The 22,054-nt window shown below is 45.7% G+C and overlaps 1 protein-coding gene across 1 annotated transcript in view; it reads left to right on the top strand.

The window, feature by feature from the left end:
• WBSCR17 (Williams-Beuren syndrome chromosome region 17) overlaps window positions 1-22,054 on the top strand; it is a 421,415-nt gene that overhangs the window by 210,779 nt on the left and 188,582 nt on the right. The window contains exons 5-6 of the mRNA XM_005872044.2: window positions 12,117-12,291; window positions 15,131-15,328. Of these exons, the coding sequence (XP_005872106.1) occupies window positions 12,117-12,291; window positions 15,131-15,328 (373 nt within the window). The remainder of the gene's footprint in view (window positions 1-12,116; window positions 12,292-15,130; window positions 15,329-22,054) is intronic.

Below are 22,054 nucleotides of genomic sequence, written 5' to 3'. Positions count from 1 at the left end.
TTAAAGGGAAGTGGGAGCTGTGCTCCAGACCAGTACTCAGCCCAGAGCAAACCCTTTAGGGCAAGATGGCTGCCTTCAGAATCATGAGTCCTGCTGGCCACTAACTTCCTTCTTCTCTTACACATGAGAGGAAAGGTGGAGTCTAGCCTGAATGGGGCCTGCTAGTTAATTACTCCTACAGGACATCCTGGAACACGTGAGGCTGAGGCTTCTGGGCAAATGCAGAGCAAGCCTGGCAAGTTGTCCCCCTGCCTGGGCTGAGGAGCAGGTATCTTCTTGGGTCTTGACCACACCCTCTGACAACTGGTCATTGATATTTAAAAAGAAGATGAGCTTGGAGAGGCAAGTGTCTTACCTGTGGCAGCACAGCCAGAATTTACCGGAGCGGAGGCTCCAGCTCAGCTGTCCCAGTCCTGGAACCAAGCCTCTCAGGCCTCCTTCCTGTACCTCCTCCCCTCCTCCTCCCTCCCTCCCTCCCTCTGTGCTTCCCCCTCCCTTCTAGTTTACCACTGTTTCCCTTCCCCAAGCCCCTTCTAACCCTTCTTACATCCTTATGACTCATCTCTTTGTTTCCCAAGACATGTCTAGTTTCCCTTTACTATACTGTATATGTATATGTATTTTAAAAATGAATAATAATTTTAACCATTATTGAGTGATGCTATGTGCCAGGCACCAAGCTAAACGGTTAGCGTGTGTTATCTTATTTAAATACCCAAACTGCCCTATTGGGTAAGGACTTTTATTATCCATACTAGTGACCTGGTGCACAGATTTGTGCACATTGAAAGGAAATTAATTAGAAGGTGGTCGGCAGGGCAGGACTGGACGAGACTGGCCGGACACACCCTGGAGCCAACCTCCTGCCGTCCCTCCCCATCTGGCTGTACCTGGGGTGGCACCGTGGCTTGAAGGGCATCTGTGGTGTGAACGGGGTCCCTCTGGCAGGTGTCCCTCGGCCAGGCCTATGGAATCGGGCCGAAACCAGCTCTCTGACATCCCCCAAGGGGTCCCGGAGTGCAAGAGGGCACTCTGCAAAGTTGCTGGTACAGGGTGTGGAACACAAACGCAAGTGTGCAGTAAACTAGATTCAGTGCCGACAGTGCCCCAGCAACAACATAACCCATGGCCGAAGGTGGAATCGCGCAGCTCTGTGAGAAATCAGGCTCCCTCCTCTGTGGTTTCAGGGTGCGTCACCCGAGAACCACCGCTGCCAAGTCACTGCAGCTCGGCAGCTCCTGCATTGAGCGTCTGCCCCACGGTGGTCAGTGTGCGTCATAGCTACCGGTCGGACGGACACTTAGCATATTAGCCTTTTATATATATAGATGGACTATTTACCCTGATGTCACAGAGCAGCTCAAGGTGAATTCTCCTGACCAGGTGTGTCCCTTCCTCCCCAGGTACCCCTGGCTCAAGGTAAGAGCACACAGTGCACCTGGCCTGGTGGCACCTTTATTCTTGAGACCTTCCCATTGTCATCTTTTTCTAGATCAAAGCATTCCTGCCCTGTGCAGTCTCTGTGTGCACCAAAAATCAGTAGCACTTCTGTGAGGATTTAGCCCAAATGAGTGTGCAGTGTGGGAATGTCAGATGTGATGGCAGGTTAATATTAGCAGAGCTTCTGTTCAGCCAGGTTTGGCAGTCCAGCTCACATCTGTTCTAACCTGCTAGTGCCTGTGCTTCCAGGTGTTATCTGTCTTTACAGTCTCCTAGGTTAGAAGAGACATATGAGGTGGTGCAGACCTTCTGGACCCTAACAAAAGCTGCTCTTTATAGAGCACTTTTATGCTACATAACATTTTAATATGCACCATTTTTTTGTTTGTTTTTGTTTTTGTGAGCATGCATAATAAGATCCTGTGCCTAGCAGGATCCCGTGCCTTTGACCTTGGAGATTTCAGGGCTGTGCATACAGAGGTCCCCCAATGCTAGAGCAGGAATGACCAGACGCCTTGCTCTAGTTATTCCATTTCTGGTTGCCAGTTCAAAGAAAACACCGAGATGTGACCCTGTTCTCTCCAGGACTTCACGTGTCTTCTGTGCTGTTTTGCTCTCTCCCCTCCCCTCTTAATGACTGTGACTTTTGCTATTTCAAAGCAAGAGGTTTGTGGGCTTCAGAGCATTCAGAATGCATTCAGAATCAATATCGTAGTAAATAAGAAACATAATGAAAGAGAAACACACTGCAGCCTGTAGGCAAATTTTATCGCTTACATTCACATGTTATTATTAGAATCAGCTGCAAATACCAGACTTTCAACTGCCTTTTGATGGGGCAAGATAGGAGACTACTCCTGTAATTTGGGGTAACAATTTGGAGGCATCACCTATAGGCATTATGATGTTCCTCTGTTGGTTTGGGCTACTTGTGCCTATTTTTTAAAAGGTGAAATTTAATGGAAGAAGTGGTGGAGAGGAATTTCTTAACAAAGGAACTGAAAGCAGAGATGGCCTTCGCTTTCAAAGCGCCTCTCTTGAATGCACAACTCCGTGTGATATATTTAGTTTAACACTTTGGTATTTGTATCTCACATCTCTTTTCTTGCTTCTTTTCGTCCTTTGCTTTTTTTGTCCTTGCTTTGATCTCACTGTGGAATCACCTTTAAAATGCTTTCATACACAGCAAAAACATCCCTTTTTTATCTTCCCCATTCTTCCTGAAGTTTCTTGTTCTCACCTCCCTTTTGTTCCCGTAGTCAGAAAATGCATTATTTAATCCACAAAGCTGAGAGATGCTCAGAGAATAAAATATTCACTATGGCTGCCTTCCGTGTTATTCCATTCTGCATTTTCACACGTGTACTTCCTCTCCATCCCTATTGTTAAAGGCCAGAATTTTCCAGAGCCAGACAGGCCCGTGCAGCAGGGTGGAACCAGGGCTCTTGTATCCCTGCTGTCCCTTCAGAGCTTGGTGGGCTGCCTGGAGGAGTTGGAAGCTAGCCGGTCCTCCTGGATGCCCACTTTTTTTGAGCCCCTCCTTCAGCCAGTGGGCTCCTTCTCCGGACAGGGCTGACTACTGTCTGAGGACAGTTGCCTAGAAAGGTAGATGTGTGTGCCAAGGCCAGAGCAGCAATGTGGGTGCCTCAGAGTGACAGAGAGCCATCGCAGGAGAAGCCTAGGTCCGGCTTTCTTCTTCTTCTTTTTTAATCCTTACCTGAGGATATTTTTTCTGTTGATTATTAGAGAGAGTGCAAGGGAGGGAGAAGAGAGAGAGAAAAACATTGATGTGAGAGAAACATCAATTGTTGCCTCCCAAGGGCACCCACTGGGGCCAGGATTGAACCTGCAATGGAGGTACGTACCCTTGACAGGGAATTGAACCCGTGACCCTTAGGTCAGTGGGCTGATGCTCTAACCACTGAGCAAGCGGCCAGGGCCTAGCCTGGACACAAGGTGCAGTTCCACGTGAGCAGACAAACAGCTTCAGATATCACAGTCATCACATCCACAGGAATCAGAGGCAGAATGACAAGGAGCGCAGGCACGCCGCTGACAAGCTTTCTGCCAAGTATTCATCCTCTCTATGCCTCAGTGTCCTCATCCAGAAAATGGGGCTAATACTCCCCTTTACCACACAGAGTTGTTAGGAGGGTAAAAAGAGTTGACATAAGTCAAGGGGTCACCGCAGTAAGTGGCACTTAATTAGGACTCAGTGAAAGTTCAAACAACATTTCGGAATGCTATGAGTTTGCAGGATAGATTACTGTCTGGTTAAATATGAACGGGGAACTAATCCAAAGAGTGTTTTTGGAGCAACTCATGATTAGCTGACATTTTGAGTCAGCTTGGTTAGCAGTTCTAGGATATAAATATTTCATTTTGATACAGATGGGCATAGTATTTAACATGGTTGAAAAGTAGTGACTGTCAGCATAAAAGGAACTTTGCATCCGGGAAGTGAGCCTCACCAGGGTGCACTGGTCATGAAGCTGCTAACTGATGATGAAGCTTATGGTTGGGGCCCCTTTCAGCCCTCCAGGAGGGAGAGGGGCCTAACGATGCGTTAACATGTGCATTTGTTTTTGTAGGATTTACAGAAGAGAGATTTTTTTTTCTTTTTCTTAAAGAAGCTCCTCCAAATTGTACACACTTCAGGTCCCACAAAGCCTGCCTTAATTTCTGGATCTTTCTAGCTCTGTTTGGCAGGTGAGAAACCTAGAGGTGGCATGGCCAGGATATGCACCAGGTTTCTCCACCTTCCCTTTTTTAATTTTAAAAGCTAATTTTTTAACTTAAAATTTTAGTTGAATATACTTGACGTGTTATACTGTGTAAATTTAAGGTCCATAGTGTCTTAGTTGGACACATTTATATATTGTAATATGATGGCTGCTGTAGCGATATTTATCACATTACAGATGTTCCTTCACTTACAGTGGAGTGACAGCCCTATAAACCCATTGTAAGTTGAAAACATTTTAAGTCACAAATGCATTTAATATACACAACCTACCAAACGTCACAGCGTAGCCCAGCCCATCTTAAACATGCTCAGAACACAATATCCAAAAAACACCGGCAACTCAGTATGGAGCATCGGATGGTTATCTTGTGGTCACGTGACTGACAGGGAGATGTGCTCGCTGCTCTGCCCAGCATAAGGAGACAGTATCATACTGCATATCACCAGCTCAGGAAAAGATCAAAACTCAAAATAAGAAATATGCTATTGCACCAATAAAAGTAAAAAACTTGTAAGTCCAGCCATTATAAGTCGGGGACCGTCTGTGCAATATTATTGTCTATATTTATTGTACTGTGTATTAGATCTCTGTGGCTTATTTACTACATGTGATAAGCTTGTAGCCTTATGCACCATCAATCTTATTTCCACCCCATCCCCTGGTAACCACTACTTGACTCTATTTTACAGGTTCCATTTTTTTAGATCACACATGAAATCATACAGTGCTCGTCTTTCTCTGTCTGCCTAAAAGATAACTTAAAAATTCATTACTGGCCTTTGTATGGGTACTTTCATGCATTTTGTTTGTTGTTTATTGCAAGCATAAAGATATTCTCAGGCATACCTGAAAATCCAGGTGTTTTAAGTCTATTTTTGTGTTCTTTCTATGGCATCATTCTCACAAGTAGTCAATATTGAATATTTTATAGAACTTGTTTAAAAAGACACTGGAAATGTAAAGCATCCTGTCTAATGTCTGTGCTCAAACTGTGTTGCAAACCATGTTTTCCCTGATCTTCTGGTCCCCAAGCTGGGAGCCAGGAGCTGGGGATGAGGGATGAACACAGGTCTGAATCCTCCCCTCAGAGAGGTCAGAACCCCCTCACTTAGTTGGGGGGGGGGGGCCTTTGGGAGTCGACTTCTCTGATCCCCATGTTGGTTATCTGGTTAGTGGAGATTAGGGACCAACCACCACAATGGGAATCAGAGAAGCTAACTGGCAAGGGAATATGGACTTAGATCTTCAGTGAGGCCTAGGGGTTTAAACTCACCCCAAAACTTTGCTTTACCTCTTCCTCTCCACCTTATGAACTGACTAAGACTTACAGACACAAAAGCCACATATTGTATGATTCCGTTTTTATGAAATGTCTAGAGGAGGCAAATTCATAGAGACGGGAAGCAGATTAGTGGTTGCCAGGGGCTGAGGGAGGGCGAGAAATGGAAGCTGACTGCTTACTGGGTGCAGGGCTTCTGTTCTCGGTGATGACAAGGTTCTGGAACCAGACAGTGGTCATGGCTGCACCACACTGTGAATGCACTGCATGCCCCTGAATTTGTAGACTTTAAAATGGTCAAAATAGTAAGTTTCTGGTTGAGTATTTGTGGCCCCAGTAAAAGCAATTAAAAAAAAATCAACGAATGCTTTGAGAAGCTTTGGGGTTGTGTGAGAATCGTCTGGAATGCTGGTCAACCCCGCTACTGCCCACTAACTTAGAAATTCTTAAGATGGTCTTGAAAACCTGCATTTTCACACAGTCCCAGCTAATTCCGGCTTTGAGACAGGTGGTTTTTGTTTTTAATTGGAATGTGCTATGTGTGCTATTTCTTGTCCTATTTCTCACAACCTGTGCATTCCCAGCTAGCAGCATGACCAAACCTTAGCAATGGCAGGCAGGGACAAGGGTTGGAAATGAATGGCTGTGGTGATGACATGGGCACTGATGGTGGCAGAAGTAATATTGGTAGAATTGTAGCAGTAGCAGCAGTAATAAGAACAATAGGGAGAGTGAGAGCAGACGCCAGGATCATATGGGGTCCTAGTCAGGGGACTAACCTAATTGTGAGGGTGTTCCATGCAGGGGTAGCCAGCAATCAGGATCCCAATTTTGGAAATGGCAAGAAAGACCCTCATTATGTAGATTGGGGTCATCTCCCAGGGGCTCAATCTTGCAGTCAAGGCAGGACAAGAAGGCCCAGGTAGTGGGAAAGCAGAGACATTACAAGAACAGCAAGAAAAACATCTCCCTCCTGGTCCCTGCAGTGGCAACCCTGTGGTTCTGGCACAGCTGCTCAGTTAGGATGAGCCCTTTTCCACACACAGGGGCTGATTCACTGCAGATGGGGCTGGCTCGGGGGCCAACTCTAAGCCAGAGCTACTCAGAATGAGGTCACCTGAACAGCAGCAGCAGCAGCAGCAGCCCTTTGGAACTTTTAAAAATGCAAGTTCTTGGGTCACACTCCTGACCTGTTGGTGAGGCCGGCGCAGGTTCAAGTCTGAGAAACACTCATCTAACTTAGATGGATTTGTGCCAAGTTGCCATATTTTGAGGGAAAATTAGAACATTCAATAAGTCTCATCGCCAAGACCTGATAACTGTGAGGGTTGAGGGATACAGGCATGGCCCAACCGAGGTGGCATGGCCACTTGCAAGCCCAGGCCTGTGTGGCCTGGAGGTTCATGCACTGGTTTGGGGAGCAGGTGGAGATGAGTCTGCTAGGTCAGCACTTGCTTCTGAGCTGGGCTCAGTCCAGAACCTGATGGTTTATTCTCTTATATCACTCCAAGTGTGGGATCTAAATATAATTCCATAATAATGTGTGTTTTTTTAAATATAATTTTTATTGATTTCAGAGAGGGAGGGAGAAGAAGAGAGAGATAGAAACATCAATGATGAGAGAGAATTATTGATTAGCGTCCACAGCCCAGGCATGTGCCACAACCGGGAATGGAACCGTAATAGGTTGACACTCAACCACTGAGCCATGCCGGCCAGGCCATGATAGTGTGGGTTTTTTTGCTTTAGTTCTGTTTGTAACTTTCTTGTTGTCAATGTGTACTCCTTGAGCCTGATGACAGGTGTTTCTTTTATTGTTAAGGAGCAGATTTATCTCCCTCCTGGTCCCTTCTGATCACAGGCAGTAATGCTTCTTCCCTGTTGACCTCCCCAAATGCTGTTTACCAAAACGTATAACACACAAGGATTCCCAAATGGCTCTCGACCAATTTAGTATTGGATTTTGTAACACTGGAAGGTAAACATTTATTTTTGCAGAAATGAGTTTCTGTTTTCCTCTCTGAGTTTGTCAGGGAGAAAAATCTTCTGTAAAATGTTTTTCTTACTGTTATTGTAATGTGGTAGAATGGGTTCATTTGTTAAGGATGACATTTCTTAGGTAAAGTGTTTTTCTTACTGTTACTGTAATGTCTTAGAATGGGTTCATTTGTTAAGTGTGACATTTGGGGATTTGTTTCCTTCCTGGGTGAGCCTGGGGCCCTGTTTTTACTTGGTTAACGTGTGGGTTCTCTCACTTTAAGGCAATTTTCAAATCTCAGCACACCAGTGCCCTCAGGCTGTCACAGTCCTGTCCACCAGGACCAGTCTTTCTGGAAGACTCTCCTGAGCTGTCTACTCATCCTTTTCTCCCACAGGGCCCAGATGCATCCCGAAGGGAATTCTTTTCCCTCACTGGTCCCATTAGGAACCTGCTATTTGCTTAAATCAATGGTCCATCTCAACTCTCATTTTCTCTAATGCATTTTGATTTTCCTGACATTGGACGTGGAATAACTCTGAGGATAAAAATGGTGTCATTTTTCAGCCACATGGCCTCTCTATACATATTTGTGAAATGAATGCACATATCCTCTTTTTGTAAACTCTACCCTTGATATGATTCTGCCTCTTTGATGCTGTTTCCAGCCCATCTGATCCTCTAGCTCAGCGGTTCTCAACCTGTGGGTCGCTACCCCGTTGGTGGTCGAACGACCCGTTCACAGGGGTCGCCTAAGACCATCCTGTATATCAGATATTTACATTACGATTCATAATAGTAGCAACATTACAGTTATGAAGTAGCAACGAAAATAACTTTATGGTTGGGTCACAACATGAGGAACTGTATTTAAAGGGCCAGAAGGTTGAGAACCACTGCTCTAGCTTGTCTTCTGCCTCCTCACTATACACGTTTCCAGAGTACAGTTCTAGTCTTCACTCTCTCCTGGAACTCTCACCCTCTTATGGGCCGACATCTCTCATCACTGTGTCCCCGATGCTCTGTGCCTTTCCTCCTCACCTCTGGACCATTCTTTCGGTTCAGCAGGCCACCCCTGCACGTCTGCAGGGCTTCACCCAGGTGAACTCAACTTGTTCTTCCACTTCTCTTTTTCCCCCTCTTTTCTAATTAAGGGCATCTTCCCAATCACGCAGACACTGGTGGTTCTATAGATCCAATTCAATGCTCATGTCTTTTGATTATGTCTGTGGTCTGGAATAGAGCACATGTTCAAACCTCTGCTTAACTCAAACACGACCTTCTCCATGAACACTGCCAACCAAAATAATTTCTCCTTCTGTGACCCCTCATAGCACTTTCCTTCCAACAGCCATTTTCCCCCTTTGACCTTTGTTCTGTTTCCCTTGTAACACTGAATATTCCAACTCTTTGAACTTGTCTCTCCTCCTGCACTACATTGTAAGCATCTTGACGGAGCACTTGTGTCAGAGTTGATTTTGAGTATGGGCAGGGGCCCAACCCAATACCTTATGGGGTGCTGAGTCACATGCAGGGGCTGGGAAAAAAAGCCTGCTCGTTGTCACTTGCTCTTGAACCCTGCTAGAGGCAGGGTGACATCTCCCACAGAATCCCATAGGTCATCACTTCAGTTGCATGTGGAACAATGTGTATCTGAAGCATGTCAGGGTGAAGCTGGTATCACCCACTTGCTCTTTTGACAAACTCGTAAATGCCTGCCCCTCCCGCTCTCTCTTCTGACGTCTCAGTCACAACCACTAAACCAATGAGGAGAACACTTGACACTTGGACATGGTGACTGTCATGGCCAAGAGCTGCCATCAGTTACTGGGCAGAGCCAAAACTCCGTCCCAGGTCGCCTGGCAGCTAAGGGTTAACAGGTGTGGGTCCCCAGGCGTGGTGTTCAGTGCACAACATTCAGAATGTTCTCTCTGAACTTATGGAGATTCCCAGGTTCCTGCCATCATGGGCGAACCCTCCCATGGGTGCTGTGCCCATGCGTGGTTCCTTGCCTCCTCCCATGGTATGTCCTTTTGTCCCCAGGACGCATGGGGGAAAAAGGAAAAACCAAACGGGTTAGGCATGGCCTTCTAACCTTGCTAGTATTATTGTTCCAAGAAATTTAACACAGAAAAAGCCAGCCAACTTGTAGTAGATGGTTTCTAGAAGCTGGGCATTCTTTGGGCCACCCCAGTCCCAGTTGCATGGTTATCCTTCTAATTCATGGTGAGTGAAGAAACAGAGGGTCCCCACAGCCTGGCTTCTCCACCAGCATCCTTATCAACTCTTGGATGAGGGCAAAGATGTCACCCACCTGGAAAACCCACAGAGGGCATGCTGTGTGCTAAGATGGTCCTATGTACTTCCAGCTCAGTGGTTCTCAAAGTGTGGTTCCCATATAAAGCATGGGTACCCCCTCGGTCCACTTAGAAACAGAAACTCTCAGGCTCCACCCTAGACCTTTGAAAATGAAGCTGTGGGGAGGGGTCAGCAATCTGTCCCAACACCTCCCGGAATGCTGATGTGCCCTCTGGTTGGAGACCACTGTTCTAATGTATAGGCCTATTTTTCCATCTTGGACACAGCTTCCTCAGGTGCCCTGGGCTGCTCTGAAATCTCTGTTCTAGTGTCCTAACCCTTCCTAGAGTGAAAATAATTACTAAGCCGGCTACTCAATGTTGAGCATGTATATGATGCCAGATGCCAGGGATAATTCTAGACACCTATGTATATTAACTTGTTTAATGCTCACCACAACTCTATGAGGTTCCCCTTCTGTAGATGAGAAAATTGAGGCACAAATTGACTGGCTGAATTGCCCAGGGTCACCCCGGTAATAAATGTTAGCACTTGGTTCTGAAACCAAGGCAGTCTGACTCCCAACCACGTGCTATGCCTCGTTAGAGGTTTCTGCCACCTCCCCATCCAGGCTCCAGTTTTTTCTCCTTTCTAAACAAATGCCTGTATTAGTCTGCTAGGACTGCCATAGCAAAGTACCACAGACTGGGTGTCCTAACAGAATTGATTTTCTCATATTTCGGGAGGCTGGAAGTCCAGCCAAGATCAAGAAACCCTGTCGGCAGGGTTTCTCCTAAAGCCTCTCTTCTTGGTTTGCAGGTAGCTGCCTGCTCACTGTGTCCTCACGTGGTCTGTCCTCTGTGTGCATGTCCCTGGTGGCTCTGTGTGTGTCCAAAATCTCCTTTTTTTGTTTTGTTTGAAATTATATATTTTTACTTTTCAATTACATTTAACATTCAATATTATATTAGTTTCAGGTGTATAGCATAGTGGTTAGACATAATTTATGAAGTGATTCCCCAGTAAGTCTAGTACCCACCTGGCATCACACATAGTTATTACAGTATTACTGATTGTATTCCCTATGCTGCTTTACATCCCCAAGATATAGTGTAACTACTAATTTGAACTTCTTAATCTCTTTATCTTTTTCAACCTTCTCTTATCTGCCAACCATCAGTTTGTTCTCTGTATCTATGAGTCCTTCTCTATTTTGTTTGTTCATTTATTTTGTTTTTCAGATTCCACATATCAGTAAAATTATATGGTAATTGTCTTTCTCTGTCTGACTTATTTTACTTAGCATAATGCCATCTAGGTCCATCCATGTTGTTGCAAATGGTAAGATTTAATATTTTTCATGGCTGAGTAGTGTTCCATTGTGTACATGTACCACATCTATATTCAATTGTCTATCAATGGATACTTCAGTTGCTTCCATATCTTGGCTATTACATATGAAATATTCTTTGTCTCTGGTGATAACCTTTGTTTTGTCTAGTGTAAGTATTGCTCTTCCAGCTTTTTTCAAAAATTCCACTTGCCTCCGACATTTGGTGATCGTTATGTACATAAAGGTATCAACCTTTAAGTCTGTGGAGTTGGGCCCATTTGGCCTGCGTTTCAACCCTTCCATTACTAGGTGTGCGACCTTGGGACAGGTTAGCATCCCTGAGACTGTCTCTTAATTTGTGAAGTGGAATTAATCTAGGTTAATAATTAATGGAATTAATCTGGCAACTTCCTAGGGTTGCTGAAAGGTTTAAATTAGGTCATAGAAATAAAGCACTTTACACTACCTGCTCGTGCAGAAGGAGATGTGCGTAATCTCTGTGAGCACTGCTTCTGCCCATGGCGGCACGTTCATTACTCGGCAAAGATTTCCTTCACATCCTAAGACCAAAGCACCAACCCTGTTAACATTGCCTCTGGTGCATGACTATGTGTCTGGACCACTTAGGGCGTTTCCTATAAACAGTGTATGTGCAGATGGAAATGCCCATCTAGCAGTTGACAAACAGGACCAGGGGACAGTGGGAGGACAGGGATGCTGGCCAGGGAAGGGCTGTGGGCCACAAAGACAATCAACCTCAGAGGACACCTGCCAGCCTGCAGCAGTGGGTTCTAAAAGCCGGGCCTCACTTCTGTCCAGGTGTACACCTCGGCTGCTGGAAGAACATTGCTGTCCTGGGCCACTGTGTCGTAGATGTCTTCTGACTCACACTGACTGGGTTGTCACAATTTTCTACTAAAATCACCAACACGCAAACTTTTCCGCAATCTCAATTTCCTGAAGGTCTGTCGGCATCGCAGTGGGTTGGACACACGTTTGAGATGACATGTCATGGACCATCTTGTGTTTTGTCATTTACAGAGGAGCTGAAGGCCCCCTTAGAGGAGTACGTCCACAAACGCTACCCGGGGCTGGTGAAGGTGGTGCGAAATCAAAAACGGGAGGGCCTGATCCGAGCGCGCATTGAGGGCTGGAAGGCGGCCACCGGCCAGGTCACTGGCTTCTTTGATGCCCACGTGGAATTCACTGCTGGCTGGTAGGTCACGCGCTGAACCCTAGGGGTACTCAGGACCTGCAGTGAGGTCAGGAGGGGTTAGAGTCTGGGAGGTGGGTGCCTGATTCCTCTGGGGCCCCTGGAAGAATGGAAAAGGGGTGGTTGGAAAAGAAGGTGAGACCATAGTCTGGGATAAAACGGAAGCAGGGAGAATTTTATCTGCTATCTTACTCAGTCCATCATTGTCATTGTCATAGGTCCCTTGTGATTCCTCGTTCTAGGCAGACACTGTGTTTCAACTTTCACTAAGTTGGCCTGTAGTAATCCTCTCCGCCTCCTGATGATGATAAAGATGTCTGTCTTGCCCATGTGGCAGGTCCGGCATGGGCTGTCTGTGGCTCTGCTCCACCTGTCCTCTGGACTCACTCCTGTCTAGGAAACACCACTTTTGTGGCTCAGAGAAAAGGATGCCGACTGAACCTTGCAATGACTATGAAAGTGTCTGCTCTGTGGTGACATTGTCACTTCTGCTCACATCCCCCTGGTTAAAGCAAGTCACATGTCCAAGCTAAACATTGGTGTTGAGGGAGAGAGTACAGCCTTCTGCCGGGAGGCCCTGTGGGCCACATGGTAAGAGGCAGGGTTTTTCCTGGAAGGGGAAGCAAATTACTGGGAACAATGGTACACACTATCACTGACTGGAGATGAAACTGCTCACTTCACAAGCATTCTTTGAACACAGTCTCCTGTCCCCATGCTCAGTAAACCATCCAGAGAGAGACTGAGCTGGATGCTTCTCAATGTGTGGCACCAGGCAACCTGGGGGAAGTGTGGTCCATTTAAGGAGACACTGGGGCTTTGGGTTTGGGGCTGAAGCCAGACCACCTGGGTTAGAAGCCTGGTTCTGCCACCAGCTGGCTATATGGCCTGGGGCAAGTGATTTAACCTCCCTGGACCTCCGTTTCCTCATTTGTAATATGATGACCATACTATGTATTTAATGGGATTGTTGTAAGATTTAAATTAGCCAGCACATGCTACATGTTTAGAATGGTGCCTAGCTGGTAGTGAGTCATCAATAAATATGAACTATCATTAGCTTATTAGGAAAAATATGTGTTCATAGATTAACAAAGGCAGCCTGTAATCAGAGTGACATGGATAAGGTAGAGAAGATGGTCTAAGAGTTGAGAAGGAGGAGAGAGCCTTCCTACCGGGGGTAATTAGGGAAGGCTTCTTGGAAGAGGCGGCACATGATCTAATAAGCCTCGGTAGGTAGCCAGACTTCCTGCCAGTGGTAGAAGGGCATTCCCAGAGGAGAGCAGAGTGAGAGGAGACTAGGAGGGGCCAAAGAACTGAAGCGTGTCTTGACCTCAACTTAGATGGTGTGTGCAGAAGTATGGGAGGCAGTAAATGGTCCAGCGTATATTTTATTGCTCATTTTAAATAGAAAGATGAGGTGAGCCAGCAGGTAATTCAATAGCTGCAAATGAAAAGAGATGGGATGTAGGCCGAGCATTCTCATCATTCTTCCAAATAATGCAGAGGAATGGGATTTCACTTGACTCTTTTCCGGAGCCTGTGCCCCATGTTAAGCGGGGAGATTAATGCCTGGCTAGTGAGAGCCATCTTCTTCCGGAATGTGGGGAAGGAGCCCTGCCTGCATCTGCTGCGGAGACACACACTGGCAGGGTGACTTACCATCTGCTTTCTCCCAAGCCAGCAGGGCTACACTTAAGAACCTGGAGCCTTCAAACTTCAGAGGGAAGGCAGGGGAGGGGCTGGAGTGGGGGGCAGGGGGAAGAGATCAACCAAAAGCATAACCAATAGACACATTCACTAGGGCAGTAGTTCTCAACCTTCCTAATGCCGCAACCCTTTAATACAGTTCATCATGTTGTGGTGACCCCCAACCATAAAATTATTTTCGTTGCTACTTCATCACTGTAATTTTGCTACTGTAAACAGTATGTACTTATATATGTGTTTTCCGATGGTCTTAGGCAACCCCTGTGAAAGGGTCGTTCGACCCCCAAAGGGGTCGCGACCCACAGGTTGAGAACCGCTGCACTAGGGGGTGAGGGCATGTACTGGGGGTGGGGCTGGCTGGGGAGAGGTCAATGGGGAAAAAAGGAGACCTATGTAATACTTTAAACAATAAAGAATTAAAAACAAAAACAAAGGAACAAAAAAAGCTGGAGCCAGGTCACTGCCTATCTCCCAGTGCAGCCCTGAGGGGCAGACTCTCTGGGAGGCAGGAATCTGCCTGCGTTTGCATTTAATTCATCCATCCGGTCAGCCATTGCTAACCAATTCAATTAGATCCCTTTTAAGAAATCAATTAAATAATCAATTAAAACAACTGAAATAGTCACACACACACACAAAGAAGCTAGCGAAATGCTTATTAAAACCAGGCCATGGAGGACAGAAGTGACCTATTTTGGGAAAGGGAATTCAGCTCCTGCAGAAAATACAAACGGCATCTACCAGTGCCCTGAGGGGGAACTGAAGCCGCTGTGTAAAACTGTAATGCGATGCAAAGCATAGAGTCAGGTGGCCTTGCTCTGGCCCACTCGGCAGGTATAAAAGACAGGCTGGCACTTTCTGAATTCTTGCTCCAGGCCTCTCCTGCAGGCATCAGCATGGTAGCATCCCACTTGGCGAGGGCCTGGGCTGCATGGCACAGCGCTCACTTCGAGCTGCACGATCCAACTGGGGCAGGCCACTTGGGAGCCTCAGTTTGCACCCGAGCTCCAGCCTGCCAGAGCCCATCCGTTAGCTACACTGCTGCTGCTCATTTCCAGCCATCCGGGGGTCTGTGCCCGTTGAGGTGTGGGCTACTCAGGAGAGAGACTTTATTTCTACTTCTCTGTTTCAGGGCCGAGCCGGTTCTCTCCCGAATCCAGGAGAACCGGAAGCGGGTGATCCTCCCGTCCATCGACAACATCAAGCAGGACACCTTTGAGGTGCAGCGGTACGAGAACTCGGCCCACGGGTACAGCTGGGAGCTGTGGTGCATGTACATCAGCCCCCCGAAAGACTGGTGGGACGCCGGAGACCCTTCTCTCCCCATCAGGTCTGTGGCAGGCACGCTCTGGTGGGCTTGAGTCCCAAATCCCAGAGGACAGAGGAGCCAGGGGAGGAGGCTAGGGGACATCCTGGGGATGGGGCAGTGGTGTGTAAACGCTGCTTTAGGAATTTTGGGTGTCCTACCATCGCAGCATTTTGATCCTTTAGCTACAGTTTTCAAGGGCAGCTTCTTAAACAGAAATCCTGAAAGACTGAATTGATGGTGTTACACAGGGTGTGAAAGCCCCCTTCCTAAGATCCCCAAAGGGGACTCTTGCTGTTCAGCACAAGCTTTATTCAATGGTTCTATCCATAATTAAAAGTGGGCATATGAAAAAAAAATAATTCAATAGCCAGAGAATGGGGAAGTAGAAGCATATTCTGGTTTTGGCTTGGGGCAGAGAAGTTGTGTATCCACGAGGATAGAAATGAAGGGGTGGTCTAGGCAAATAAGGGAGAGGAATATTCATGATCTTTCTGGGAATGGGGTGGTGGTTTTCCCCAGAATCGGGCTTCCACCTCTTTTCTGTTGTTCTTTGTGGTCCCTTCTGGTTTTCATCATGGTGAATATCAGTCGTCATGGTGCTCCAGGTGTCTGCAGAGTGGGGTCCTTCTGGAGGTCGAGGGGAGAATCCACCTTTTTGCCTTTTCCAGCTGGCAGAGGTTGTCCTCACTCCTTGGCTCATGACTGCATCACATCCCTTTCCCCCTCTTCCTTCATCACACAGTCTCCCTATCTCAAGATCCTTAATTACATATGCCCAGTACTTTTCCCCATATAAAGTAACATGTACAGGTGGATATTTTTTTTTGCCGGGCGGCTGGGGGATGGGGGCGCGGGTCATTATTCAGCCAGTCACAAATGCCCTGACTTTTCAATTAAGAAGATACTCGAGTTATAGTTCAGTAGTGTTTGTGATTTCTAATTGAGGCCAAACTGACTTAAACCTTCATGGTTCTGTCTTACGTTAGTGGAGAGTGGAGAAGCGTTCTCACTTGGTCCTAGTTTTAGGACACTGTTGGTATAAAGAGGGATCGCAAGAAGGAATAGTGGAAGAGCAGTGAGAACACTTTACAGGTAGCCATGAAGTTCTTTCTCAGTTTACAAATTTTTAATAAACAAGAGTTAGATTGCAACATGTACAGAACCCCCCATCCCAGCACCCCCATCCTCTGCCCTATCTATAATAATAAAAGCATAATATGTTAATTAGACTAGACAGCCAAACAACCTTCTGAATGTCATTCCGGACGTCCTTCTGGATGAAGCCGCCACGGTGGGGGCCGAGGCAGAGGCAGTTAGGGGCGATCAGGCAGGCAGGCAAGTGGTTAGGGGTGATCAGGAAGGCAGGCAGAGGGGTTAGGGGTGATCAGGCAGGCAGGCAGGCGAGCGGTTAGGAGCCAGTGGTCCCATATTGCAAGAGGGGTGTCTAGCTGTTGGACATCCGCCGAGGGGTCCTGGATTGCAAGAGGGTGCAGGCCAGGCTGAGGGACCCCTTCCTCCCATGCATGAATTTCGAACATTTCTAGTGTTCTTATATTTTCCTGCTCAAATTGAAAGCTGAAGAACTGCATTAGAGTAGAGCCACCTATGGGCAAAGCTGTGTAGCAAGGAAGGCAGCCTTTTGGGCCAATAACTTTCTCAGCCAGAGATGCCTCCATGGCTCATTCCCATCCCAACCTAGATATTCAGTGTCTTCATTTGATGCTACAGGGCCACACTCTTGGCTCTCTACAAATAATAATGTAGATTCATCTCTAAGGCGTCATCTGAGAACCAAAGCATAACCTTTGGGACATTTAAAAGTTAATGGGTGAGCCAAAACCGGTTTGGCTCAGTGGATAGAGCGTCGGCCTGCGGACTGAAAGGTCCCAGGTTCGATTCCGGTCAAGGGCATGTACCTGGGTTGCGGGCACATCCCCAGTGGGAGATGTGCAGGAGGCAGCTGATCGATGTTTCTCTCTCATCGATGTTTCTAACTCTCTCTCCCTCTCCCTTCCTCTCTGTAAAAAATCAATAAAATATATTTAAAAAAAAAGTTAATGGGTGAGATACTACCTCACACCCATTTGGATGGTTACTATTAACAGCAACAACAGAAAAGAACAAGTGTTGGCAAGGATGTGGAGAAATTGGAAACTTGTGCACTATAGATGGGAATATAAATAGTGTAATCACTGTGGAAAACAGTTTCTAAAAAAATTAAAAATAGAGTGGCCATATGATCCAGCAATTCCACTTCTGGATATAAACCCAAGAGAGTTGGAAGCAGGCTCTCAAACAGATACTTATACAGTACACCCATCTTCATAGCAGCATTATTCACAATAGTCAAAATGTGGAACATAATGTGGTACATATATGCAATGGAATACTATTCAGTCTTTAAAAAGGAAGGAAATTCTGACACATATGACAGCATGGATGAATCTTGGAAACATTATGCTAAATAAAATCAATCAATCAATCACCAAAAGACAAAACTATGATTTCGCCCATATGAGGTATCTAAAATAGCTAAATTCATAGAGACAGATAGTACAGTGGTGGTTGCCAGGGGCTGGGGTGAGGGAGGAATGGGGAGTTGTTACTTAATGGGTATAGGGTTTCAGCTTTGCAAGATGAAAACAGTTGTGGAAATTGGTTGCACAATAACATAAATACAGTTAACACTGCTGAACTGTACATGTGAAAATGGTTAAGAGAGTAAATTTTATGTCATGTGTATTTTACCATGATTACAACAAATGAATGTGGAGTGCTTCAAGACCCCTTGGCTCTCAGATTTTGAAGGAATGAAGTTCAAATGATTGGCTGACATGCAGTGAGTTTCAGATTTTTGGCCAAATGTTGCTTCCTCCATGACATACAGGAAGGCTGACCTCTGGCCTTGATAAATAAGGGAATGAATGAGGTTGTGACGGTGGTGTTAGTGACAGAGAGAAAGAAGTAACTATAGTGCAGTGCCGTGGGTGCCCGGAAAACACGCTGTCTCTGTGTATATAACGCACTAAAGCAAAAATGTGGCTTGTATTTTATGAGCTAGGGCAACATTAACAGATGATGAATAGGCATTTTTAAAAGACTAGAAAATAGAGTTGTGATCATGAATCATTAATTCACATGCATTTCTGATGTACAAAATAGAATCACATACCAATGATCTCTTTTTAATGTACCATCACTTATAAAATGCTTAATCTGTTGATAGTTGATGGAGATATTTAATTGTAGGAAGGAGTTTTTATGGCCCTTCTGATGTTATTAAGCAGATACAATATGATTCCTAAACATTAGGACATGGTGGTCTCCCCCCCTCCCTGCTCCCCCATGGTCCCGTTATTTGAATAGTAATGACTTTATTCTGGCAAAGGATGGGAGGAGAAGAGCTTTTTCGCAATCCAAATGGCATCAACATGGATGGTCTTTGTATAAGAGCCTTCTCAGTAGGCAACATAAAGTAGGAGATTTCGCATTAAGGGAATATGTTTCCTTTCTGTTTTACTTCTTCCCCTCTTTCTTCCTATATAACTTCTGCTTGGCACACAGCTCTTTCCCGAAGGTTTTCTATTTTTCCTTTGCTCGCCTTTGTGTACACCAGAGTTTCAGGTGCAGAGGGTGGGCAGTTGCCATTAAAGAGGACAGAGCTAAGTGTAAGGCATGCGGATGGGAACTGAAGAACTCAGGCCCCCCAGGGAGGTGCCAGTCCATGCAATGGTGCTGGGGACACAGGGCCGGCGGTATCAGGTCCTAAGACGTGTAAGAAAAGACACACATCCCTATCATTTAATAAAATCTCCGAATTCTCAGTGTTGGCAATAAATCCCTCTTCTTCCAGACAACATGTTTCCAGACTGGATTTGACCACGAGGGTCCCTGGAATTGATCATTAGTCTACACGGGCTGCTTTGGGGACCTCTGACATTCCCAGGACAGCCTGACTCCATACTTCTCACACTGGGAGCTGTGGGTACTTGCGATTTGTGGCATTATTGTGGGGCTGAGGGATTGGGGGAAAGTGTGGCTCAAAGCTACAGGAGAACCATGGCTGGACTTCCTGGAGCTTGAGTGAAGGCATGAGAGATCCCCCTCCTGCCTCCATTGGGTGCCCAGTCCTCTGCCTGTGGCTGAGATTGCTAAAGACTTTGAGAAGAGTTGACCCAGCTCTTGCCTCTGTGCAGAGAAGGCTCCCAAATCTATGTCTTAATTAAGCCCTAATTTTTCACCAAAATGGCATCATCTCCAATGTTACATCGAAATCCTATCAGTAGATCAGTTGAGCTTAAACTTTTTTGAGTCAAGGACCTCTCTGATAATCTAATGAAAGCCAGAGACCCTATCACCCTGAACGTGGATAAACCGACACAACTTTGCATATATCTGAAGTTTATGGGTGCCTTGAAGCCACCCTCCTAATGATCCACTGGGCTTATCTTCAGAATGACTGCTAGATATTTCAACTTTCCCAGTTGGAGAGCCTTTCTTTACCATTTTTTTTAATCACCCCCTTGTCTATATGCTTTATGCAGCCAGGACTGTGGTTATTTAATTTGCATCCCCAGGACTTAATGAGTACCTGGATGCCTGACAGCTGAGGCTCAGAATAGAGGTCAGGGTTAGTGAACCACGAGGAAGAGGGTAAGATTGTTTAGAGGTACATTAGAGAAGGAGAAAGAAAACCCAAATATTTCTGGGTGAAGGGAGCCTTCATAAGGGGGACTGACAAGTACTGAGTGCTCAGAGAGGTATGGGGACAACCAGAGCAGCAGTGGCATAAAGATTTAATAACAGGCCCTGGCCGATGTGGCTCAGTTGGTTGAGCATTATCCCATGCACCAAAAGGTTGCTGGTTCAATTCCCCATCTGGGCACATGCCCAGGTTGTGGGTTTGATACCTGGTCGGCGTGCGTGTAGGACGCAACTGACTGATGTTTCTCTTTCTTTCTCTCTCTCTTCCTCTCTCTCTCAAATCAGTAAAACTTTTTTAAAAAGCATCCAATAACAGGAAGACTACAAGCACCATTTGGTTTAAGGGATTAGCTGGGCATAATCTTAGTAAAACCATCATAATATAGTTTGTGGGTCTGAAGCTGGATCGCAGTGGGTGGAAAAATGAATTGGACATGAAGAGGTGAGGAAAGTGAGGGTGGGTTATACTTCTGAGATGTTTGAGGGAGACTTGGGGAGGGTTAGAAACTGTGGATGGAGTGACAAGATAGAGTGGCATGTTTTATGTTTTTTTTGTTTTCTTTTTTAGAATGGGAGACACCCAACAAGTACCTCTAGCACAATAAGCAGCTAGAACCCAGGGTTGATATTTCTAAAACCCCAGTTGCTTTGCTTTTCTCCTGTTGCATTTAACTTGTTTAGCACAATGAATCCTTCTCTTCCCTCCAGCAAGTCCCATGATGTTTCTTATTACTCTTGGGTAATGAAAATCCTAGGGTCACTTTAAGTCACAAACCAGCCTCAATTCGTTATTGAAATTGTCCTCCTCTCTCTCAGCTGTGGTCTGCTGCTCGCTGACCCCTTGCAGAGGAAGAGGGGCTGGGGCCCTTATTCTTTTTCTCCCTCACCCATCTTTCTCTTGGGAAGTGCAGTGTCTGACTCCACAGGGGCCCCGTGGGGTGAGGTGGGGGAGAGAGGGGGTAGGAAGATTCTTGTTTGATCGACACTGTCTTATAATCGTTTTGAGCTCTCCGGGGCAGCAGGTGGGTAAAGCTGGTTTTTCCCTTGGGCACATGGAAGGTATTTTGATGGCTCCGTGTGGGCTGGGACTCCCACTCAGCTGGTCCCTCTCAGGCTCCCCCCGCCCCCCCTCACCTTGGCATCCATACCCTCTTGCTGCTAGGATCTCCTCACTCCAGCAAGCCACTGCCTTCTTTTCCTAATTAATTAATTAATTGGTTCTATTATAACATTTCCTAATTAAGTAGTATTCCAGTGTGTACATAGAACACATTTGTTATCCATCTATTTTTTCCCAGCTCTATTGAGGTATGTATAAAAGAGTTGTATCTATTTAAGGTGTACAGCGTGATGTTTTGGTATGCATATAATATGAAATGATTTTCATAGGCAAGCTAATCAACATATTCATCACCTCACATGGTTATCTTTTTTTTTTTTACGATGGCAACACTTAGGATCTACTCTTTTAGCAAATTTCAGGTATACAATATGTTGTTATTAACTATAGTCACCATGCTATACATCAGGTCTCCAGAACTTATTCATCTTGTAAATTCAAGTTTGTACCCTTTGACCAGCATCACCCCTCTCCCACCTGCAAGGCCTGGCAGCCACCACTCAGCTCTCTATTTCTATGAGTTCAACTCCTTAAGATTACACATAAATTAGATCTGGCTTATTTCACTCAGCATAATGCTCTCCAAGTCCATCCATATTTTCCCAAATGGCAGGATTCCCTTTTTAGAAGCTGAGTAGTATTCCATGTGTGCGGAGAGCACGTGTCTTACCCATTCTTCTACTGGCGAACACTTAGGTGTTTTTTTTACATTCTTGTACGCCACCATCTTGGACATCCCTTTTTTTTGTTATGTTTCATTGATAATGTTTTTAATTGTAGTAAAATGCATATAACAAATTTTGCCATTTGAAATGTAGAATTCAGTGGCCTTAAGTATGTTCACAATGCTGTGCAATCATCACCGCCATTTAGTTCCAGAATTTTGTCATCACCCCTGAGACCTTACCCACTAAGCAGTCATT

This window comes from Myotis brandtii, unplaced genomic scaffold, assembly GCF_000412655.1.
Source record: "Myotis brandtii unplaced genomic scaffold, ASM41265v1 scaffold363, whole genome shotgun sequence".
Lineage (NCBI taxonomy): Eukaryota > Metazoa > Chordata > Mammalia > Chiroptera > Vespertilionidae > Myotis > Myotis brandtii.
The sequence above is the reverse complement of the archived record's forward strand: the minus strand, read 5'-3'. Positions and strand labels throughout refer to the sequence as shown.